Raw genomic sequence first — 23,412 nt, 5'->3', positions numbered from 1 at the left:
ATATCGGCGGCATATCAGTAATTAGCAAAAAAAAGATTTTTACATTTCTTAGTATTGTACTTAGGGTAAAACTGTTTTACTATATAAATGGGAGATTTATTATTCAGGAGACAGGTTGTAACACGCATACCAAGGCAATATACATCTATTTTTCTCTGTTTCTAAAAGTTGTTCAAAGTTTCTCATTTTGGTTCATAAGTTCTTCGCAAGCATTGGTTCGGAATCGAAGACGAGCTTCTTGTTAAGCCTTTAACCGAGCCCGGACTCACTATCATCACTAGGTTTGGTAGTTCGCTATGTTCTTTATTTGGTTATCTAACGTCATTAATCATTTGTGTTGAATTAGTCCACATTTCATTAAACTCGCGTATAAATTTAGTTGTTATCCATTTTTAAGGGTAAATAATGATCTCAACGTTTGTCATCCAATAACGAATTATTGATCAACTACAAATGAAACGTTAATCCTTATTGACCGTTATAATATTGGAATTAGTGATGAAATGTACGACTATCTCATTTAAAAGCTTAAATTGTCAGAGAAAACATTGTTGTATTCACGTAATTATGTTTGAAGTATGTCCCTTCACGTGCAAGCTTGAATATATTTTGAGAAGTCAAGCACATGAAAATTTTCTATGATAATAAGTAACAGTAAGAATTATTCTAATTTGAGTAGAAATCGATATATCCATTGCTATTTTAAATAGGAAAGAAAGACATAGGGGCAAAGGGTGTCCGTAATGCTAGGTGTCTTATTGCTAACTATAGCTAAAATGAATATTTCATTTTTGCTAAGAAGAACATGCCACTTTCATAAGGCAAAAGAAAGGGTATCACCAAATGGATAAAACCTAAAAGTTCTTTACATACATAGAAACAAACGTGGGGTACAAATTTTCCAGAACAACATTAATATGCTTTGCACTTATAAATCCTAAAATATGATCCGATCACGGGTTGTTTCATATTGGTTTGCAGTTTGGTCCCATTGCTATAATACCATTTTGGGGCACAAGGGACCAACATACATTATTACTGTTCAAGAATAAAAGTTATACAGTAGACATAGCAGCAGTCAGAATGTGTGCCATAACCTTTTTATCATTGTTAATGCTCAAATCAACCTTCGATTGATGAGGTCCATATATCATGATCTTCTTTTGACCTTTCAATAGTGATAGTTCTCTTTTATTGTTCTTTAGCTTGTTAACTTTTATTTTATGTTTAATTTAAAATCATTTATTATAGACAATGAATCACCTTGGTAAGTTTATGATGAATTTTTTTTAATTAAAATTTGTGAAACGCTCTTGTTTTGTTAGCGTGTTTATTTTTTAAATTATATATATCTTGAATTTCTTTCACAAAAATCATATCTCCGCCACTGTGTGAAAGTCATCTAGGGCAAGTCAAAATAGTTGCATTCTAGTTCTCGTTTAGATGATCAGGAGACAAAATGTGATAGATTATGTAAGGACGTACAAGGAGTTGTATACAAGTTCCATTCTAGATGATTGAGAAAGATTCTATAGAATTAAGTTGCTTATTTCATAATAATAGTAGGTGTCAAGACTCAGAACTTGTAATAAAACTAGACTAATATTTGTACACATTCATTATTCAACACTTATAAAGAACCTAATTGATATGAAAGCTTTAGTGGATTGAATTTTTAAGAATTAAAACAGCAATCACATGTTATATACAAAATCAAGAGTTCTGAATAATGTATTATATATAATTGAGGAATATTGTAATAATTCTTGGCTGATATTAGTAAAAAGCCCTTGCTATTTGGGGCAATTACAAGTTTACAACTCCTAAATACTGGATGGAGGTCAAAGAGAGTACAAAAATTAAAACATAAGTATATTTGACATTAAATGAAGCCAAATTTGGAAAATGAGAATCTTGATGAAAGGCAAAGCTGCCACCAACTTAACTGCAGTTTCTTCTTATTATTATTAATTACATGCTCGTACGTCTTTATCACTATGCCATTGTAATCCATTTCCACAATTAAAAAGACTTGGCCATCAATTTTGGTTATTAAATACTCTTCAATGCCTTAAATGAACTACTCTTCAATTAATATCAGTTGCCAAAACTACGCTTTCGCAGTAAAAGCCCGATGCTCATTAAAAATTGCATATTCACTAAACACAATTTGCGAAGGAATTGATATTCCCCATCCCATATTATTTGTTGTAATTTTTCAAAATAGTTGTCTCAAAAAAAAAAAATCCCTCCATTTATCTTTAATAGTAATTGTTTTTGAAGATAGACATATCTTATAAATAAAGTACTAACTGTTAAATGAAGAGATTATATCCTAAGACATAAATAAGGGTAAAATAGTTCAAATTTAGATATCTTCTTTTAGAGCACTCTTAACTTGAAAATTATGTTTTGAAGTATTAACATATTTATAACTATAGCACATAGGCCATTGTGTTACTTTCTTTCGTTAGGTAATATATTAAAATAAAGGCGAAATACATAAACCGCCCATTCAAGTTGTCCTCAACAATCATCCAGACATCTCAATTGGCCCTTTTATCATTTAAACATTTCAAGTTACTATTAATTATATCAAGTAAACACCTCATAATGACATGGCAAGTTACGTGCATTTTAGTTACAGTTGAGCGCGTGAGGCTTTTATCAGACTTGTTTTCTCTTATTTTTAGAATTAAGTTAAATTTTATACCTAGGTACCACACCACATTATCATTTTTGCCCACACCTTTGAACGATCAAACCAGTGTTTTTTCACCCAAATTTCATATGAACCTTCTTCACCACAATATCATTATCTCCACCACCTTCCACCATAAATTCACCACAAATATTTCAACCTGGACGCAAAACAACTATAAAAAAAAAAAAAAAAAGCTCGCATCGAGTTCAGCCATGGATAATCTCTAAAGGTCCAGACGCCGATTTCAGCTATGGACCATCAAGGTTCATCCATGGATGATAAGCTTCAAGACTATTTGATTTGGTACCACTCTTTTAGCCTTTAGATTTTTAAGTTGCTGATTATCCCTAAAAACAGAGGAGAAAAGAGAAGAAGTGAGGCAGAACAGAAATCAAGTTGGATTTGCCAACCCATTTTCTTTTCTTTATGGCTGTTACTCTATTACATAAATAAATCGTTAATTATTGGAATAATTTCTGTCCTACAATGGCATTGGCCCTATTAAATCAGGGATGAGAGAGAGATAGGAGGTGAGAGGAAGATGGGGCGGAAGGAAGAAGAAGAAGAAGAATAGGTTTGGGCGTGGGGAAATGTGCTGGTGTGCTTAAAATTTAGAAGGAGTTTTTTTTCTTTTCTTTAATGTATTTATTTGTTAATAACAAATATCATTTTTTTAATTATAAAGTACATGTGTCATTATTTAATTGGTTCATTTGACACGTCATTGGCAAGTGTAATTCACTCATCTGGTCTGCTGTGCTCGGGTGTCTACTTGATACAATTAATAGTCACTTGAAGTGTTTAAATGATAAAAGGGCCAATTGAGGTGTCTGGATGATCGTTGAGGATAACTTGAAAGGGCAGTTTATGCATTTCGCCTAAAATAAAAGGGAAGAAGGATTATATAGATATACTATGTGACCCTTATATGAACTAGCTATTAGAGTGTTTTCTTTATTCATGTAAAAAGAAAATAATTTCAGTCTTGAGTTGATTAATAATTTTAGTACAATTAAGATCCTTTTTATGTATCTTGTGGTAGGGCAAAACAAATATGTGTTGATGCCCATAGCATATTCCTATTTGAAAAAGATCATATTATATCACTACATATTTTGAGTTTATATATAGTGTTAGAGCTCAAATTGTTGAGATTAGTCTAGGATTTTACAACTCATCAAATAAATAATTATTCATAAGCAGTTGCTTAATTGTTAATTTTTTTTGTTTGGTTTTTCACTCGATGTCCGGTACCAGATTGAAGTCATACCCAGAGACTCGAACTCGAGACCTCTGACTAAAAATGAAGGAGTACTTACAACTCCACCACAACACTTGTTAGTACTTAATTGTTAACTTTGTTTATTTGTTTATTCATTTGAATATATTGCTTTATCCAAGAATTAAAGGGGTGGAATAATAGGGAAAGTAAAAGAAGTGGGCCGACGTTGTTCCGTTAGGCCTCGCTTTCAAGCCGTCATTAGGCACTGTTGACATTTCCGTCACTCCTATAAATACGGGCTCTATTTTTCTCATAATATTTCACTATTAACTCCTCTATTAACTCTACAACACACTGCGTTTTTTTTTTTTCAAATGGTTGCGTAAAGAAGAAGAGTAGTATCTCTGTCTCAATAATATTCACTTTTTCTTGAGAGATTCATCTTTTCTCTATTCCAGTTGACGAACAAATAGTTACTTATATTCAAAAAACAGTAGCCCCACAAATAGTTTGCTCTTTGTCTTACTGAGATGGGAAAGAAAGAGCAGATCAACGACCACAAAGACAAAGAAAGAGTTCAAGCTGTTCTTCAACTGCTCAAAAAACAAGGTCCTCTCACTCTTAAACAGGTACTCCGCTACTTATAATAATATACCCACTTTTTGTTTTATTGAATATATATTTTTACAAATGAAGTGACTAACATATATATATATATATATATATATATATATATATATATATATATATATATAGAAATTATAACTGAAGATGATTTTGTTTTTTTGTTGTTGCAGGAGAAGTTCTGTAACAGTGGTTGTGTAGAGAGGTTTTTGAAAGTGAAAGGTGAAAATGTCAAGAAAGCTGCTAAGCAGTTGAGAAACTGTCTTGCCTGGAGAGACTCTTTAGGCACTGGTATTTTTTTATTTTTTGTCTTCTTCTTAAATTATTTCTTCATCTTCTTATTAAAATTTTAATTAAACTCCGTTTTATGGTATCCAAATGCATATCCTAATTTCTCTTCTCTTTTTGTTTGTTTTAAAGAAAAAAGAGAATCAGAGAATCTCTCTCGTTTTCGTGTGTTCTTTTTTTAAATTGTTTGAATGAGCTGAGCTCATTAAAGTACGCAAAATCTAAGCTATGACTAAAGTAAATTCATTCCAAAAGCTTGATCTCATCACTTTATTTTATTTATTTAATTTTTGGTTGAATATTTGTTGCAGATCATCTTATTGCTGATGAATTCTCTGCTGAGCTAGCAGAAGGGGCAGCTTATGTTTCTGGTCATGATGATGAATCTAGACCTGTTGTGGTAATTTTCATTCTTTCTCAAATTAACATAAAAAGTTTGAGTAAATATATAATTGTTCCTTTTTCTTTGGATCAAATTATAGATTTTCCGGATCAAGCAAGATTACCAGAAATTCCACTCACAGAAACTGTAAGTGACTCTTCCCTCTGTCCCTTTTGATCTCTTCTACGCCCAGAAAAATGAAGCATTTGAATTAATACACTTACACTGTAAAAGATTTTTATACTATCCGTGTATATAGTTTAAGCAGCTGCAACATGTCATTTATCATGTTTTGTAGATTACCAATTCATACTTGCTATAAATAGTTACTTAGCTTGTAATTGACATACTCCCTCCGTTCACTTTTACTTGACATCTATATTAAAAATATATTTTCATTTTTACTTGTCACTTTACATATATTATGAGAATGATATTTTTTTTTCTTGTTATATCAGTAGTATTTATTACTCATTTTAAATCATTTTTTCAAATCCAGTAAAATATGCATCAATTAATATGGGTATTATGGTAAATTATGCATTTCATCTATTATTTTTTAAGGAGCGTAAAAAGTCAAAACGTGCCAAACAAAAGTAAACGGATGGAGTATATTTAAATAACTTGATAGTATTACTTAGCTTAACTCAAATATAAATTAATATTTGCATTCTTCCATTCAATATTCTGTGGTTTAAAACATTGTAGGTTTACTCGGTTGCTAGTGTTTACACTGGAGGTGGCAATTCAAACCATGGCCAAAAGTGTTGAACAATTTGTTGTTCTCTTTGATGCCAGTAAGTATTTTTCTTGTAATGACAATATTACCCTTGTTTAGCTCATCATGAATTTGTAAAGGAAGGAAAGATTGGTATTTCGCACAAGCTAGTAAACCAGAACTCAGTTTTCTTTCAGTTAGGGGAATTATAATTAATGTACATTCTATTCTGAGGGGTTTCCAAGAATTTTCAGTCTGAAAATACCTCTTAAGTACCACTTTTTATAAAATTTATAAATCCCATTTCAGATCTTTTTAATTTCCAATGTCACGCCTAATCACTTAATTAAAGAGCAATTAATTAAGTAATCAAATTTTGCCTGCATTCAGCAGGCAAGAATCTGAAATATTTTCATGCTTTGCCTGGAGTGCCCTTGAGGTGTTGCTTTCAAGTTTGAGAATGTAGGGGGTATAACTTGTCAATATTTTTTTTATCTTTACTAGAAAATCTCAATAATGTCATGCAAAAGTACCCATAATTCTACTTTTCTCAGTCTGTCAGAGTCCAGAACTCAAAGCACAAAGAAAAAAGAAAAAACCGAACATGCTCTGCAGTGAATTTGAATTTTTGTTTTGCTTTTTTCACTTTAGTGCTTCATGACAATTTTATTATTGGGGTTATGTTTGACTAAATCATATCATTGGGGGCTGCTGTGATAAAAATTGCAGGCTTTTTCAGGTCAGCATCAGCTTTTATGAACATTTTATTGGCTTCACTGAAAATTATTGCCGATTATTATCCAGGACGACTCCACAAAGCTTTTGTCATTGATCCTCCTTCACTTTTCTCTTATCTTTGGAAGGTATTTCTTTTCTCACTTAATTCGATCTATCCATTTTTGTTAATAAAGACACTCTAGTATAATATTATGTCACATATAGCTAATATGTACGATACGATATTATATATATCTATACAATTCTACTAGCTCAAGAATATATAAGAGTACATTATGACAAAGTAAGCATATTGTATATTATAAAGTAGTTTAATTTGTGATAGCATACTAGTTGTTATTTTTGTCATGTTTACCAATAAACTACTCATTTTTCTTACCAGGTGACTTGTTAATGCATATCCTAATTAATTTATTGGTAATTACATATTATCAGTAACCTAAGTAAATATTTTTGACACCGTCAATTCTTAAATTTTAAAGTCATATATGTTGTAAACAATTACCTATAATTACCTTATAACTAATGTTGTAATTATATAAATATATTCTACACAATCATACCTTGAAGTTAAAACACTTCAAGGTATTTAATTATTGTCTAAAGTATTTACTACTAACTATATATTATGAGTAACTTGATTGTGTAAATAATTTTTACACGGTCAATTCTTAGAACTTAAACTCATGTTTGTCGTAGACAATTACCTGTAATTACCTTATAACTAATGTAATTATACAAACATATTTTACATCATTAGTACTTTGGAGTTGAAACACTTATTGTTTTTTTTGTAGGGTGTTAAGACATTTGTTGATCTAGCACCATTAACAATGGTGGTATCATCACTTGATTTTGAGGAGTCATTGGAATTCAATGACTTCACTGCTTATCCAAGAGCTGCATCTCTCAGATTCAATCCTTCCTCCATACCTTCATCTGGCAAGATTGGATCCTGCTCTTCTTCAAGATTCTCCTTCACTGTCTCACACCATTTTGACTCTGTCAAGCCATGGTATTTGTCATTAACTGACACGTCATCAGCTAAAGTTGGCCCCACCACTACTCAAGTACTGGGCCCAGCCATCTCACCCCTCAATGCTAGGTCCTACTCATTTGCATCACCCATTGCTAGGTCTCCACGTGGCAACAACATGAAAGGGTTCTTCCCTTCTACTCCTTTGCCACAAAAAACCCAAGAGTTGGAGCAGTCAGAAATTCTTCGCCATCCTAGGGCTATGAGGCCATCGTTTTTTCAATCTCCAGCCATGTTCTTCAAGAAAGATAATAATAATTGCCATATCAGTAGAGCTGATAAGTGTCGTGAGTCATTCCAGCCTTTTTTGAAGTTCTATCGAAGGCCGTACGATGAGATGATTTATAGGTCAAAGATGAGACCACCACTAGGTGGACTTATATCTATCGTCTCTCCGCACATCAGGCGTCGACACATGTCCGTCTCTCAACGGTTTTGATTGAAAAGCGCCACATGCTCTACAAGGATGCGAGACTTCACCTTTTTTTGCTTTGATTACTCTAAGTACATAAATATGTTTGGTTAATTACTATGATCATTAACCAAGGAGTTTGCTAGCTCCTCAACAAATAATTTATTAATTGTTTATCAATTCTCCCAATGTCCCGAAGAAATCATTTTTATTTTTTGTGGCTCTAGTTACTACTACATTAGTCATGCTACATTAATTTTGTTTTGGCAAAAGTGAGATTTTTAATAGTTTCTGCAGTAGGACAACAAATTAAAAGTAGACTACGTGCAAGGTGGGATGTGACATATTGTGCGAAAATGTCTCACTTAGTGCTATGTGGTTTTTACTAATTACTACCTTCGGCAAAAACAATGCTTCGTAACAAGACAACGTGGTCTATACGATAAACATCATATTGTAAAACATTTATGAGCTAATCAAACTTCCAAGAAAACCAACTAAGTTCGTTTCCAAAAATAATTCATTTTTTAAAAAGATTGTCACAAAGACTTCAATTTTTTAAGTTTATGTTTGACTAGTGGGAGTACGGGGGGATGTAGAAATCTAGGACACTTCGTTTGAACTTTATTATGATGCTTGATAGTATGTCATAAAATAAAGGACCAAAGTTTGAAAATCCTAATCTTGTAAGTTTGTCTTTGTATTAGTTAGTCAGTTAATTTTTAAATTATATATTATTGGTTTCTTCAACGTTAGCAGAGCTTTGGGTAGGAATATGTGTCGTGGTGCTGTTGTATCTAGGGCTGTGCACGGATCGGATCGGATCGGATTTAGCACATTTTGAATTCGAATTTCGAATTTCGGATTCTAGAAAATGCAATCCGAATCCGATCCGAATTATATCGAATTGGATCGGATTTTAATGTTTGGATCGGATCGGATTTCGGATCGTATTATGCCTCAAGTGGCAAACTAATATGTATATTTTCTTTGTAAAAAAGGCAATACATTATGAAAAATTCATGTTTATGCAATTATGAGAGTACTATGGTGTCAATATAGCTAAATTTAGCAATTGTAGAGGTTAACTTGGAGGAAGATGTAAAAGAAATCTGACTATCCGAAATAAAAGTGTAGTATTTATACATTACCTAATAATTTCGAATCAGATCGGATTAAAATATATCAATTCGTATCCGATCCGAAATCCGAAATTTTAATAAACACAATCCGAAATCCGATCCAATCCGAAATCTGAAATCCGAAATTGAATGGATCGGTTCGGATTTCGGATATCCTATCCGAATGAACAACCCTAGTTGTATCCCAAGTCAAATGGGAGCTTAATATAGCTGACAATATTCGTAATTCTTAATAAGTAAATAATCATAAGTGTTTTTTTTTTCGTTTAACATACATGACCTTGCGATATTGTATGGGAAACTAAAACATCGCACGAACACATATACGCATCTAAGAAGAAAATAACGTAATATATGGTGTAAAGTATACATAATCCACATATATTTTGTCTTGTATTCATTTGTCAAGAAGTAATCAAGGTTTATGCAATTTCTCAAATGTGGATTTATTTACTTCCTCTATCCCAATTTATGTGTCATATTTTCTTTTTTAGTCTGTGCCGAACAAGTATCATATTTTCTTATTTAAAAAATTTATTGACGCTTAATGAGATGATTTATTATCACACGGATATATATGCTTGTTTTAGAACATAAATTTTAAAAATATCTTTCTTCCTTAATCCATATGCCCAGTCAAATAATGTCACATAAATTGGGACAAAAGGAGTAATATATTTTATTATTTTCCGAGTGTGTAAGGATGACGTTTTTATCGTTTGTTTGATTCACAGAATCAAGATTTTAGGCTTGGAATGTAGTTGATTGTGATTTATGAAATGTACAAAAGGTGTATTTGTTTCGTAGTGGGCATTGGTTTATTGTTTGGATTCTTGCTTTGCCTGATTGTTCTAAGTGTTTATCTCTCACTTTACATGATTTTCTTGAGACCTGAGAGAGTTACATATCGAAGAAGTGATAGATGAAACAGTGTTTGTCATAGTTATATATTACTCCCTCCGTTTCAATCTGGGCATGGAGTTTAAGTTAAAATGAAATTTTTTGAAATTTGTGGTCCTAAACAAGTCAAAAAGAGGTCCAGAGTATTTGTGTGGTTATAAAAGCTTCTCATTAAGGGTAGAATTGTAAGTTTAAGCTAAATTGTTACCAAATTTAGAAAGGGATCATTCTTTTTAGAACGGACTAAAAAGAAAATAAGTGCACATAAACCGAAACAAGGGATTACTGAGCAACAGTTCGTACTCCTTTTCTTGATTGATAGATACTCTGTTCAATCAAGAAACTGAGCAAAAAATAATTGAAGAACGAAACTTCCTTGTTGGGTGAAGTGAGTTGAGGTTTTTGGTCCATTTCATTCAATGCTTTGGACATATTGAATAATTATATAAAATACACAAATTTGGTTCGCATAATAAATACTTACTCCAAGTCATTTTTAATGGTATTAATTGCAGAGTCTGTGAATCAGAGTTTAGCGACAACATAAAATTAGTCTTTTGAAACGAATCTTAAGAGTTGCTTCTTGATGGTTTATATTTGTATCCCTATTATATTTTGATGATCTAACAAACTTATTGATAAGAATCAGATAAGGAATCTGGTACACATCCTCAAGTACTTAAGATTAGGGCTGCTCGGTGGTCCGGGCCTGAACCGGACCGGACCGGGCCCGCGGTCCTAACGGGCCTGGTGGGCCGGTCCTGGTGGTCCTCCTAAGCCCGTCACGGGCCGGTCTTCATGTTTGAGCCCACGAGCCCGGGACCGTTTAGCCCGGGACCGTCAGGCGGGCCTGGAGGGCCCAACGGCTATTTTTATTTTTTTTTAAAATAAATTTAAAATTCTCCAACGGCCATATTTAAAATCTAGTCGTTTGGGCTGAAAATATGACCGTTTTTAAGTTTAAAAAATGGCCATTTGGCCCCCAAACTTTATTTTAACCCCAAACTTTATATAATTACACTTTTCCCCATTTCTCAACTATAAATACCCCCTCATTCTTTCATTTTTATTCACCAATTCATCAATATCTCTCAATATCTCTCAATCTCTCTCAATCTCTCTACTACAATTACTTAATTTATTGTTGAAATTTCGTGAAAAATTGTGAAGTTGTTGAATTGAAGTTTTCAAGTGTTCAACGATTTTCAATTTTCAAGAAGTTGTTCGGCAATCCGGTAAACTCGTTTCAACTCTTACGTTTTTAGAATATATTTTTGTGTGGTTTAGTTTGCATAATTATAATTAATATGGCATTTACTTTGAAAAAAATGTTTGGTAAAGGAAAAGATAAAACCGGTGAAAGTAGTGGCCAACCAACTACCCTTCCCCCGGCTCCCCGACCTAGAAAAGATAAGCAAGTTGAAAGTAGTCGCCAACCTAGACGTCCTCCTCCTTCCGTAATTCTTGATAGTGATCACCCTTGTTTTCAATTTACCGATAGTGAATTTTATCATAATGTTGCACCAGGTGAAAGATTAGATGATGAAATTATGAATGCTCTTTATCCTAATGAAACCATCTTAGAAAATAATGAGGAAAATGAGGATGATGATGAAACCCAAGCACCGGATTTAGATGATACACCTACTAGTCCTCTTAATAACCCAACTGATGCACCGGTCGACCCACCTGTAGAAACTCCTACTTTTAATAGAGAACCTGCTAAACGCCTAGAAACATCATTAGTTTGGAATTTTTTTACTCAAGTAAGAGAACAAAATAAGGCTAAGTGTAAAACTTGTGGGAAATTAATGGTGCATAAATATACTGGAGACCGTAGCGGCACGGGTAGTTTGACTAGGCACATAAAAACACACCCTAGAGATAAGGCTAGATTTTTTCAAATGAAAGCGCAACTAGAGGGGACAAGTGTAGATTCTGCGGTTAACCCTAGTACAGGTTCAAATCTAGTTCAACCAGGAATTAACACTGTCACCGGAGGTATTTTATATTACGATCCAAATAGAGATCGTGAAGAATTAGCAAAGATGATTACTGTTATGTGCTTACCTTATACTTTTGCATCTAATCCTAATTGGGTTCATTATATTAGAAAAGTTTTTAATCCTACTTATAAAGGTTGGCCTCGCGCAACAGTTAAGAGTGATATTTATAAATTCAAACATGAATATGAACAATATTTGCGGTATTTATTTACTCATATACCTAATCGGATTTCTATTACTACTGATATTGGTAGAAGTGGTAATGATTGTGATTATCTAACTGTTACAAGTCATTGGATAGATGAGGAATGGATAATGCAAAAACGCATAATTGCATATAGAATAATTAATTCGCGTCACACAGGTAAGTTTATAGCTAACACTGTTGCAGATATTTGTAGATATTTTTGCTTTAGCGATAAAATAATGGCAATTTCAATGGATAATGCTTCTAGTAACACCAGTGCTATAGGCATGCTTACAACAACACTAAATCCTGCATTTACTAATATTTTCCATGTTAGATGTATTTGTCATATTTATCATTTAATTGTCGGTGATGGTATGCGAATATTAAACATAGAAATTGAAAAGGTTAGAATGGCTCTTAATTGACTTTTTTATTCAAACCGTAGAAGTAGACTTAGAGAGTATTTTAAAAAATGTGATGAATATGGCCTTAGAGAAAGAAAGGTTCCTAAACCTTGCCCGACTAGATGGAATTGTATGTACGAAAGTTTAGTAGTAGCATATGAATATAGAAACCCAATTAATGCAACGTTTAATTCTCGGGTAGGTGGTGAGGATGATGATGAAATGCTTACCACTCAAGATTGGACTAATGTTAAAATTCTTTTAGATTTTTTAGAACATTTTCAAATTGCTACAAATGCATTTTCTGGGCAATATTATCCTACTATTTCAAACTGTTTAGTTTATATTGCAGCACTATCTGATTTGTTTGTTGAATTTAGTGAGGGTGGGGATATTTATGAACTTGCTATAAATGAAATGAAACAAAAGTTTAAAAAATATTTTTTTCCTATCCCTCCTATTTATGGTCTTGCTGCAATGCTAAATCCTACAATGAAATTGGGAGGTCCTCATTTTTGGTATTCAAATATTTATAAGGCTTTAGATCTTTCAAATGAGGAAATTGCGACACTTGCAGATGCAAAAGCTTCAATTAAGATTAATGCTCAAACAGTTTATAATGCTTATCAACTTGCCTTAGAGCATGCTAGGCCAACTATTCCAACCCCTACTTCGTCTAGCTCACAATCGTCTAAAAGAGTTGCGGGCTTAAAAGCTCTTAAATCTTGGACGGAGTTCAGGGGGTCTCAAGGTGAAAATTATGATGAAACTTCACATCTAAATGAGCTTCAAGTTTATTTGTCTCAGGGACTTGAAAAGGAGAATCCAGACGGCTCTTTTGATCTTTTGGAATGGTGGAAGGCAAGGGAAAAATATTTTCCTGTTCTTGCAAGGATGGCTCGGGATATTTTATCAATTCAAGCTTCAACTGTTGCATCAGAGAGCGCTTTCAGTCAAGCAAGACTGCAAATAGGTGATCATAGAGCGTCTATGAGGGATAGCTTGGAAAAATCAGTATTGTTTAGAGATTGGATCCGCTCGGAAAGAAGAAACTTTGGAATTGCAGAAGCACAACCGGCGATAGATGAAGCTTATGAAGAAATGATAGCGGAACTTGCGGAGGATTCGGCTTCGCCCGGAAGTGGTGATGAACAAGCTTCTTTTCCACCACCACCAACGCAACCTCCTCCGAACCTTGAAGGATTTATGAGATTTGTTAGAGATAATACATAGAATAATATGTAACTTGTATTTTGGCACATCTTCCTTAGTTTTTTTTCCTTCTAATGGTGGTATTAGTACCTTGTTGTGCTCATTCCATTGGGGGAAGGATGACTAAGAAAGATATGCCATTTTTTGGTAATAAAATTTATTGCTTCTACCCATGAGCTTCTTTTCGCAATATTTCTTTGTCTATACTTAGAATTATTTATAAGCTACAATATATACATAATATACAATATATATACTACAAGAAAATATATAAGAGAATATATATACATAAGATACAATATAATATACTACAAGAAAATATATTATGCGAAAATATATACATAATATACAATATATATACTACAAGAAAATATATTATGCGAACATATATACATAAGATACAATATATATACATAAGATACAATATATTATGCGAATATATATACATAAGATACAATATATATACTACAAGAAAATATATAAGAGAATATATATACATAAGATACAATATAATATACTACAAGAAAATATATTATGCATGACAATTTAGTGTTTTACTATTGTTTTGTTATTTTCTTTTTCGTCAAGTACTTTAATAATTAGATATACATATATACTACATATATATTTTTAATATAGCCATGATACTACAAGAAATTGCCTTAAAAAAAAAAACCCCGCTAGGCCCGAGAAGCCCACGAGCCCGGACCGTTAAGCACAGGACCATGTGGGCTTAGGCCCGTCACGGGCCGGTTCCACCCATTGAGCCCACGAAGACCGGGACCGCCAGAGCCCAGGACCACGAAGCCCGGGACCGCGAGGCCCGGCCCGTTAGGCCCACTAAAGCCCGGGGCCGGGCCAGAATACAGCATTACTTAAGATCAACAAGTCTCCAGTCAAGGACGCGGTACAACTCTTCAGAGTCAAAGAAACAATAGAGGGAACAGATAGCTACCAATTACTGTGGTAACTATACAAGTCAACTCCCCAGCTGTAAAGTTGTCGCATGCACACGCAACAGTACAAAAACAGTGCAACAGTCAACTTTATGGGGAATGCCCTTTACCTAACTTGCTTGCATCATTCAAATGATATCACAAATGAAGTATTAACATCAAGCAAAAGTAAAACAAAACACTTGCCTTTTCAAGAATTGATCAAGCATTCTCTCGAGTCATCCATCAATCTTGCAAGTGACTCTCAAGAAAATCAAGAATAAAGAACAACATAACAACGGATCAGTTCCATGTATCGAGTTATTACATGTCCTTAGTTGTGTTGCACCTTTGTTAAAACACTTTACTTGTAATTCCTACTTAGCTTAGTTAGAAGTATTGTGTAGGAAATCTTTGTAAATCATAAATCCTTGTGTTTGTGCCTTGGTTAGATTTAGTCGAGTTGTTATTCTTTGTAATAGAGTTATTACAAAGTGGCTTGTAATAGAGTTGTTACAAGTTAGTGAAGGATTAAGAGGTTAATTCCTAGGTTATAATAGGTTGTAATCTAAAGTTTGCTCAGTAGTGAAGTTGAAATCCTACAAGGGTAGGTCGAGATTTTTGATTCCGTGAGCTGGGAGTTTTCCACGTAAAACTCTATTGTGTCGGTTACTTATTGCAATGTGCGTGTGTTATGTGGGAACTAATATAGAACCTGATTCTCTATATAGTTTGGTGGACCCTTAGTTTTTATCAATTGGTATTATAGCAGGTTCTTTCTATCAAGCTAACACCTAGAAAGGATCCTCATGGTTGCTCCGCCAAACTTCGAAGAAGGTCAGTTTACCTACAGACTGCCAAGATTCAACGACCACTACTATGGATGGTGGAAGACAAGGATGCACGACTTCATCATGGCTGAAGACTCAGAGCTCTAGGATATCATATGCGATGGACCCTTCATTCCTACGAAGACCATTGGAGACCCCACAGTGACAGTCCCGAAAACTAGAAAGGAATATAATGATGCCGACCACAAGGCCATTGAAAAGAACTTTTGAGCTAAGAAAGTCCTTGTCTGTGGTATTGGACCAGATGAGTACAACAGGATTTCAACATGTCAATCTGCTAAGGAGACCTGGGAAGCTCTCTAAACAGCTTATGAAGGGACAACACAGGTAAAGTAGTCCAAGATTGACATGCTAACCACAAAGTATGAGCTTTTCAGGATAAAAGACGATGAGTCTATTCAGGATATTCACACTCGCTTCACGTCTATCATCTATGAGCTTCACTCTCCTGGAGAGATCATCCCCAGTAACAAACTCATCAGGAAGATACTTAGTGTATTACCTGGTTCCTAGGAAAGCAAAGTAAATGTTATCATAGAGGCAAAAGATCTGCAGGAGCTGACCATTGATGAACTTGTAGGCAATCTGAAGACTTATGAAATAAAGAAGAAGAAGGATAACAAAAGAAGAGATCCTAAAAGGGAGAAGAACCTGGTCCTCAAGATGGACAACAATGACTCAGGTGGTGAGGATGCTGATATAGCCTATCTAATAAGAAGATTTCAAAAAATGGTTCGTAGAAATGGAGGCATTCTAAAAAGGAGCAGCTCCAGCAAGCCAAAAGGTTATGGCCTATGTCATAAGTATGGTAATCCAGAACACTTCATCAAAGATTGCCCTCTCCTAAATCAAGATCAGTACAAACACAACAGTGACAAAGTAGCTAAGAGGAACCCGATTCCTGACAAACGATTCAAGAGAAAAAATGTCGCTGACAATGTTGCGAAATAAGCTTTTACTGCATGGGGAGACTCTTCCAGCAAATCTAAAGAAGATGATGATCAAGGTGATAGCTCAATGATGGCAGTGGAAAGTGAAGCAGCTGAGTATGACTCAATCTTTGCCTTGATAGAAAAATCTGACAATGATGATGAGGTAAACTTTCTAGATATTCAAAGAAATCTAAAGTCTTATTCTCCAAAAAACCTTATGTCTTTCGTAAATGTTTTAATTGATACTTATCATAGTCTTATAAATGATAAAGATGCATTAACTATGGAACTAGGAGAAGTAGAATAGTCGAGAGATGATCTAGTAGTCGTAGTGGTAGACTTAAAGGAAACCATTGAGAGTCTGAAGATAGAAAAAGATGTCTTAACTGAAAAAATTTCAAACAAAGAACATGAGAGAGATGATCTAGTGGTTGTTGTGGTCGTTCTAAAGGAGACCATGGAGTGTGTTAAAAAGGAGAAAGAAGTTTTAACAAAGAGGGTTGCTAATACTGAGCATGAGAGAGATAACCTATTAGTAGTGGTTGTAGACCTAAAGGAAACAATTGAGGAACTAAAAAGAGAGTGTAGGCCTGGGAACACTCAAAAAGGAAAGGAAGTTGCAAGTGAGGCATAACTTAGGCTTGAAAATGAGTTAAAATCAGTGAAATCTGGTATGTGTGCTGAGCTTGAGAAAAACAGACAATTTCAGGAAGATCTAGGCAAAGTGAAAAGTGACCTAGAAAAATCTCTTAAGTGGATCTGGTCCTGTGATGTAATCACTGCTATGTATACAAACAATGGGGAAAACATGTAGGGAATCAGGTTTCAAAGGGAAATGACTCCCTACAACCCTCATAGAAAGTATGTTACGGTACCTGATAACTGGCTCTGCACTCACTGTGATAACACTGGGCACTTTAAGGAAACCTGTAAGGCCAGATTTCAGTCTCAACAAATAAAACAAAGTTTATAATGAAAAAGTAACTACTGCTAGGGAACCTGGTCCTTCGTATAAAAAATGTGTGATGCCTGCTTGGACCAAAGGAGCCCTTATTCACCCCTTTTCTCATTACAAGGGACCCAAACTTAATTGGGTTCCTAAGTCTAACTCTTGATTTTCTTGTGCAAGGAGAAGTAAAAGGGAGCAACCAACAATGGTACATGGATAGCAGTTGCTCGAAGCACATGATTAGAAATACAAATGATTTCCTTTCACTGAAGGCCCTGCAGGGAGGGAGTGTATCCTTTGGAAATGGCAAGAAGGGATACATTACGGGAGTTGAAAGGATTGGGAAGTCTCTCTCTAATTCAATTAAAAATGTGTACTACATGAATAGGTTGAAGTACAGCTTGCTGAGTGTTTCCCAAATTAGTGACAAGGGAAACAAGGTGGAATATGTATCCAAGATATGCACAGTCACTAATCTTGTAACTAGGGAAGTGGTGTTAGTGGCCAAAAGATACAAAAATATTTACGTTGCTAACTTTAAGTCCTTGCTATATGGGGATCTCAACTGTCTGAGTGTTGTTGATGATGATACTAAACTATGGCATAGAAGGATGGGTCATGCAAGTTTCACGTTGCTGAACAAATTGGTCAAGAAGGACCTGGTTCGTGGTCTGCCCAAGTCAAGCTTCAAGGATCACAAGGTGTGTGCTCAAGGCCAATTGATCTTCTCCATATGGATCTATGTGGACCTATGAGGGTGCCAACTAGAGGAGGAAAGAAGTACATCTTTGTTATAGTGGACAACTAATCCAGATTCACCTGGACTCTATTTCTTAGAATCAAGGATGATACCTTTCAAGTGTTTGTGGAAATTGTGAAGAAGATCCAGGTAAAGATGAGCCATAATGTAGTATGTATCAGGTCTGACCATGGAACAGAATTTGACAATGCCACATTCAAAAATTCTGTGTAAGAATGGCATCACTCACAATTTTTCAACTCTAAGAACACCTCAACAAAATGGTGTTATGGAGAGGAAGAATATACTCTTGAAGACATGGCAAGATAATGTTGATTGATAATGGCATTGCAAAAGGTTTCTGGGCAGAAGCCGTCAACACTCCATGCTACTCGGTGAACATGTGCATGATCAGGTCCCTTCTGAACAAAATGCCATATGAACCGCTGAACGGAAGGAAGCCCAAGCTAATATATTTAAGAACATTTGGCTGTAAATGTTTTGTCATAAAAATAAAATGGCAAGGAAGCACTTGGAAAATTCAATGCCAAAAGTGATGAAGGAATCTTTTTGGGCTATTCATCACAAAGAAAAATCGACAAAGTATATAACAAAAAAACTCAATGCGTTGAGGAAATTATACATGTGATCTTCAATGAATCTCATCACTCATGTGGAAAAGATTTGAATGATAAAAATAATCAAGACGGAGAATAGTCAATTGTCCCTGGTGAAGCCATTGACATGGCAAGTGGAAAGGCTGATATAATGAGCCATGTCGAGGAATCAAATGAGGATGGTGAAACCATATCTCCAATTGTTGGAGAGGAACATGGTCCCTCAATCACAATAATTGAAGCTGAGAATAGAGTTGTCGATGTTTTCTAAGGCACCCTACATACTGAGATAAGAAGAAGCCAAGGATCACAATTTGAAATACCTGGATCCTCTAACAATGAGACTCAGGTGTCTAACTAGAAGCACAAAAGTTCACACCCTCTTGAAAACATAATCACTCCTCTTGATTCAAGAATCCAAACCAGATCAAAGACAAGAAAATCACTTGCCTTCTTAGCCTTTCTCTCTCTAATAGAGCCCAAAAATATCAAGGAAGCATTGAAAAATGCAGACTGGATTATAGATATGCAAGAAGAGCTCCATCAATTTGAGAGGAATAGTGTGTGACACCTGGTTTCACGACCTGCTGACCGAACTGTTATATGAACCAGGTGGGTATTCAGAAAAAAATTTGATGAGTTTGGAAACACAACAAGGAACAAGGCAAGACTAGTAGTTCAAGGCTACAATCAAAAAGAGGGAATTGACTATGATGAAACTTTTGCTCCAGTTGCTCGAATGGGGTCTATCAGAATTCTCATTGCCTTTGTATCTCATACGAACTCAAATTGTTCCAAATGGATGTCAAAAATGCATTTTTGAATGGTTTTCTAAAGGAAGAAGTCTTCATCAAGCAACCACCTAGATTTGAGAATCATAAGCATCCTGAGCATGTCTTTAAACTTGACAAGGCTCTATATAGGCTAAAGCAGGCTCCTCGCACTTGGTATGAAAGGTTGTCAAAATTTCTTTTATAAAATGGTTTTACAAGAGGAAAAATTGACAACACCCTTTTTTCTGAAGAAACGAGGAAGGAACCTGCTCATTATGTAAATCTATGTTGATGACATCATTTTTGGAGCAACAAACAATTCTCTATGTGATGAATTTGCAAAACTTATGAGGAGTGAGTTTGAAATGAGCATGATGGGAGAACTGTATTTTTTCTTGGGTTTACAAGTGAAGCAAACTCCCAATGGGACAATGATAAGTTAGCAGAAGTACATCAAGGAGCTGTTGATGAGATTCGACATGAAATGATCAAAAATCATTGATACTCCCATTGCCACAACCACTCGTCTAGACATGGATGAACCTGGTTCCTCTGTGAATGAGACCATGTATAGAGGTATCATAGGGTCACTCTTATATCTTACAACAAGCATACCAGATATTATTTTTAGTGTGGGTATTTGTGCCAGGTTTCAATCTAATCCAAAGGAATCTCATCTGAAGGCAGCCAAGAGAATCTCGAGATATCTCAAAGGGACACATGACCTTGTTCTCTACTATCCCTCAGGAGAAAATTTTGATTTAATTGGGTATGCGGATGTTGACTATGCTGGGTATCTAGTGGACAGGAAAAACACTTCTGGCATGGCACATTTTCTGGGTTCATATTAGATTTCATAGGGTACAAGAAAACAAAACTTAGTGGCCCTCTCAACTGCATAAGTTGAATATGTGGTTGCTGTATCTTTCTCTGCTCAACTGTTATAGATTAAACAACAACTGGAAAATTTTGGTGTGTTTTCTGATTGCGTGCCCTTACTATGTGACGATACCAGTGCTCTCAATATGGCCAAGAATCCAGTTCAACATAAGATAACAAAGCACATTGATATGCGAAATCACTTTCTCAGAGACAATATTGAAAAAAGGGGCTTATCTGTATGAAATTTTGCAGCACAGAAGATCAAATTGCAGACATATTCACTGAAGCACTAAGCAGAGAGCACTTTGAAAGGAATCGCTTGTCACTAGGGTTGATGAAATCGAGCTGAGGGACTTGGTCCCTCGAGATTCGCTATGAAAGAAATGTACAGGTAAAATAGATAAAAAGTAATTTCTGGCAAAGTCTAACTCATCTCTATACCATTATAGGTAGATATGCATGACGATTACTAAGCAAAGAAGCAACTAATGCATTGCACGCTGGTCAAAGGATGAGGGTTCATTTACAAAACATGTCAGGGTACCTTGTTCTCTTGACATAAGTTAGTAATTCCTCTGTACTCTCATGCACAGTTTTTTAAACGGCGAAAAGGTGCCACATCATCAAATTGTCAATTTCTTTTATTTCCCGCTTTTTGAACCCAAGAGTCTTGCCCCTTTATGAAGCGACCCGACTACCCAAATTGCCACCCATTCCTAACTGGTCCCTCGCCCTTATTAAATAATGTCTCTCAATCACTTTCACAACTATCCACATCAAAAATCCAAATTTCCTCTTTTCCCTTCTTCAAACCAAACACCTTCTTCTTCAACTCACCAAACTCGATCATGTCTGAAAATCAAGAAGCCCAAAGTGCTCCAAGCATCGTCCCCACTGTGTCTTCACCTGTTGAAGCACCTGTGTTAGGGCCAACACTCCCCACTCCGACCAGTCCAAACCCTAAATTAGAGTCACAACCACCTACCTCTCCGACCCAGTCGAGTACTAGTTCTCATCGGAGTCACAAAACTTCAAATCCCAAAATATCTGTGGTTATGATCTCTCCTTCTGTCTCGCCTGAAGAAATGGTTGAAAAGAATAAAGTATAGAGAAAAGAAAATCCAGAAGTTTCTAGTCTGCCTGTGAAAGAAAGCTCTGACAAAGAACAAGATGTGGCTCATATCCATACCGAATCGACAATGATAGCCCCTGGCCTTGATTCTACACGTAATACTCTTCCTACTTTTTAATTTACCAAGGGGTTATAAGAACAAGAGGCCATAGAAAATATGTTGTCAATAGTTGCTGAGGGAAGTGTTATTAGGGGTGGTGAAGGTGTGTCTGAGTCTAAGGGGGAAGAAAATACACTAGTGGAGAGTAGGGAATTGGTGCCTGTTGAAACGTCAACATCGGATAGTACTACCGGGGCACCAATTGAGGGACCTGATCCCTCCACCCAAGAGGAGCCAACCCCTATTTCCTCCTAATCACTTAGGTCAGTATTGATCCTGCTCCCTCTCCTCACTTCTATGTTGAGCCTTTGTCCATAGTTGTTTCAGAGATAAGATCCTAGTCTGAGAAGGAGAAGGAGGATATTGAAGAAGAAGATTATGATAATGTTGCTCTAGCAAGATTTATTAGTGCTAGGAGTAGAAAGGCACCTCCCCAGGGGTCAACGTCTAAGAGACCTTTCACGAGGTTGAAAAAGAAGGAAGAGTTTGAATTCGTTTTAAGGAAAAGTAAAAAGGAAAAGAAGAAGAGAAGATTGGTGAAAGATGGAAAGGTTGTCAATAAAAAAGTAGTGCATCCTGCACTAGTCGTGAATGTTGATGATGAGGTAGAAGAGGAACCTGGTTCCTTGGTTCGTAAGTCTTCAAAAAATCTTACTGTTCCAAAGTCCAAAAGGGAGTCATTTGTGAGTGAAAGGGAGTTGAGGGTGAAAAATCTGGTGAGAAGAGGGTGAGAAAGTGCTTGAAGAGTCTTGTGAAAATGTGGTTGAGGAGTCTGCTGAGAAGATCTCCAGGAAATCTGCAGACAGAGGAAAGAGTGCTACCAAATCAGTAAAGAGGAAGGCTGAGACCAGTAAGGAACCTGGTTCTTTCAAAAGGACCAAGGTTGGTGATGCCCAAGATACTGGCAAGGAAAAATTAAAACACCAAAAGGTGTTGTAGGGCCGTACATTTGCCCCTGATATTCTGGAGATAACCGAAATGCGCCAATTGGTGGAGATCTACGATCACCAACAGTGGACGCATCTATTCACAAGTGACATTCCTAAAGTTTATGAGGAAGAGGTTTGCAGTTTTTATGCCGATCTCGTTATATTTGAGGACGATCATATTTGTATGATGGTGAATAGTGTTGATTTTGTGATGGACACTGCTGTTCTGGGAAGTATTTTGGGGGTGTCTACTGATGGTATGTCTTCTGTTGAGGGATCTTTCTCGTCTATATATCTTCAGAAATGCCATAGTGAAGGATAAGGCCATACAGCATGGGAAACAAGTACACAAGAAGACCCTTCTTCCAGTGTACCAACTACAGTTCGAAATGGTAAACAAAATTTTGCTTCCACACATAGAAAGGAGGTCAATAACTTCACGAGCAGACCTAGTTCTTATGGAAGCACTGGATGACCACACTACTATAAACCTGCCTGGCATCATGATAAAGCAAATGCAGAAGGTAGCAAAATTCAAGGATGGTAACCATGGCCTGCCTTACGGGTTCCTGCTTACTAAGGTCTTTGAGTTCTT

At 35.5% G+C, this 23,412-nt stretch overlaps 1 protein-coding gene across 1 annotated transcript; it reads left to right on the top strand.

Moving 5' to 3' along the window:
• Window positions 1–4,248: 4,248 nt before the first annotated feature.
• On the top strand, window positions 4,249–8,411 carry LOC104248594 (phosphatidylinositol/phosphatidylcholine transfer protein SFH4). The gene is made up of 7 exons (XM_009804880.2): window positions 4,249–4,555; window positions 4,724–4,841; window positions 5,150–5,238; window positions 5,321–5,367; window positions 5,929–6,017; window positions 6,668–6,801; window positions 7,474–8,411. Exons 1-7 carry the CDS (start codon window positions 4,457–4,459, stop codon window positions 8,149–8,151), a joined length of 1,254 nt encoding a protein of 417 aa, XP_009803182.1. The 5' UTR covers window positions 4,249–4,456; the 3' UTR covers window positions 8,152–8,411.
• The last annotated feature ends 15,001 nt before the right edge of the window (window positions 8,412–23,412 follow it).

Source organism: Nicotiana sylvestris, chromosome 1 (assembly GCF_000393655.2).
Source record: "Nicotiana sylvestris chromosome 1, ASM39365v2, whole genome shotgun sequence".
NCBI classification, from domain to species: Eukaryota; Viridiplantae; Streptophyta; class Magnoliopsida; order Solanales; family Solanaceae; genus Nicotiana; species Nicotiana sylvestris.
Note: the sequence above shows the minus strand (reverse complement) of the source record. Positions and strands in the feature narration are given on the sequence as shown.

What these genes read in the sequence shown, in the direction of transcription:
- LOC104248594 (XM_009804880.2), top strand. Translation starts at nt 4,457, where the DNA reads ATGGGAAAGAAAGAGCAGATCAACGACCACAAAGACAAAGAAAGAGTT. An exon ending in GAGAGACTCTTTAGGCACTG is followed by an intron (nt 4,842 to 5,149) that starts GTATTTTTTTAT and finishes TATTTGTTGCAG; the next exon opens with ATCATCTTATTGCTGATGAA. An exon ending in TGTTGTTCTCTTTGATGCCA is followed by an intron (nt 6,018 to 6,667) that starts GTAAGTATTTTT and finishes TAAAAATTGCAG; the next exon opens with GCTTTTTCAGGTCAGCATCA.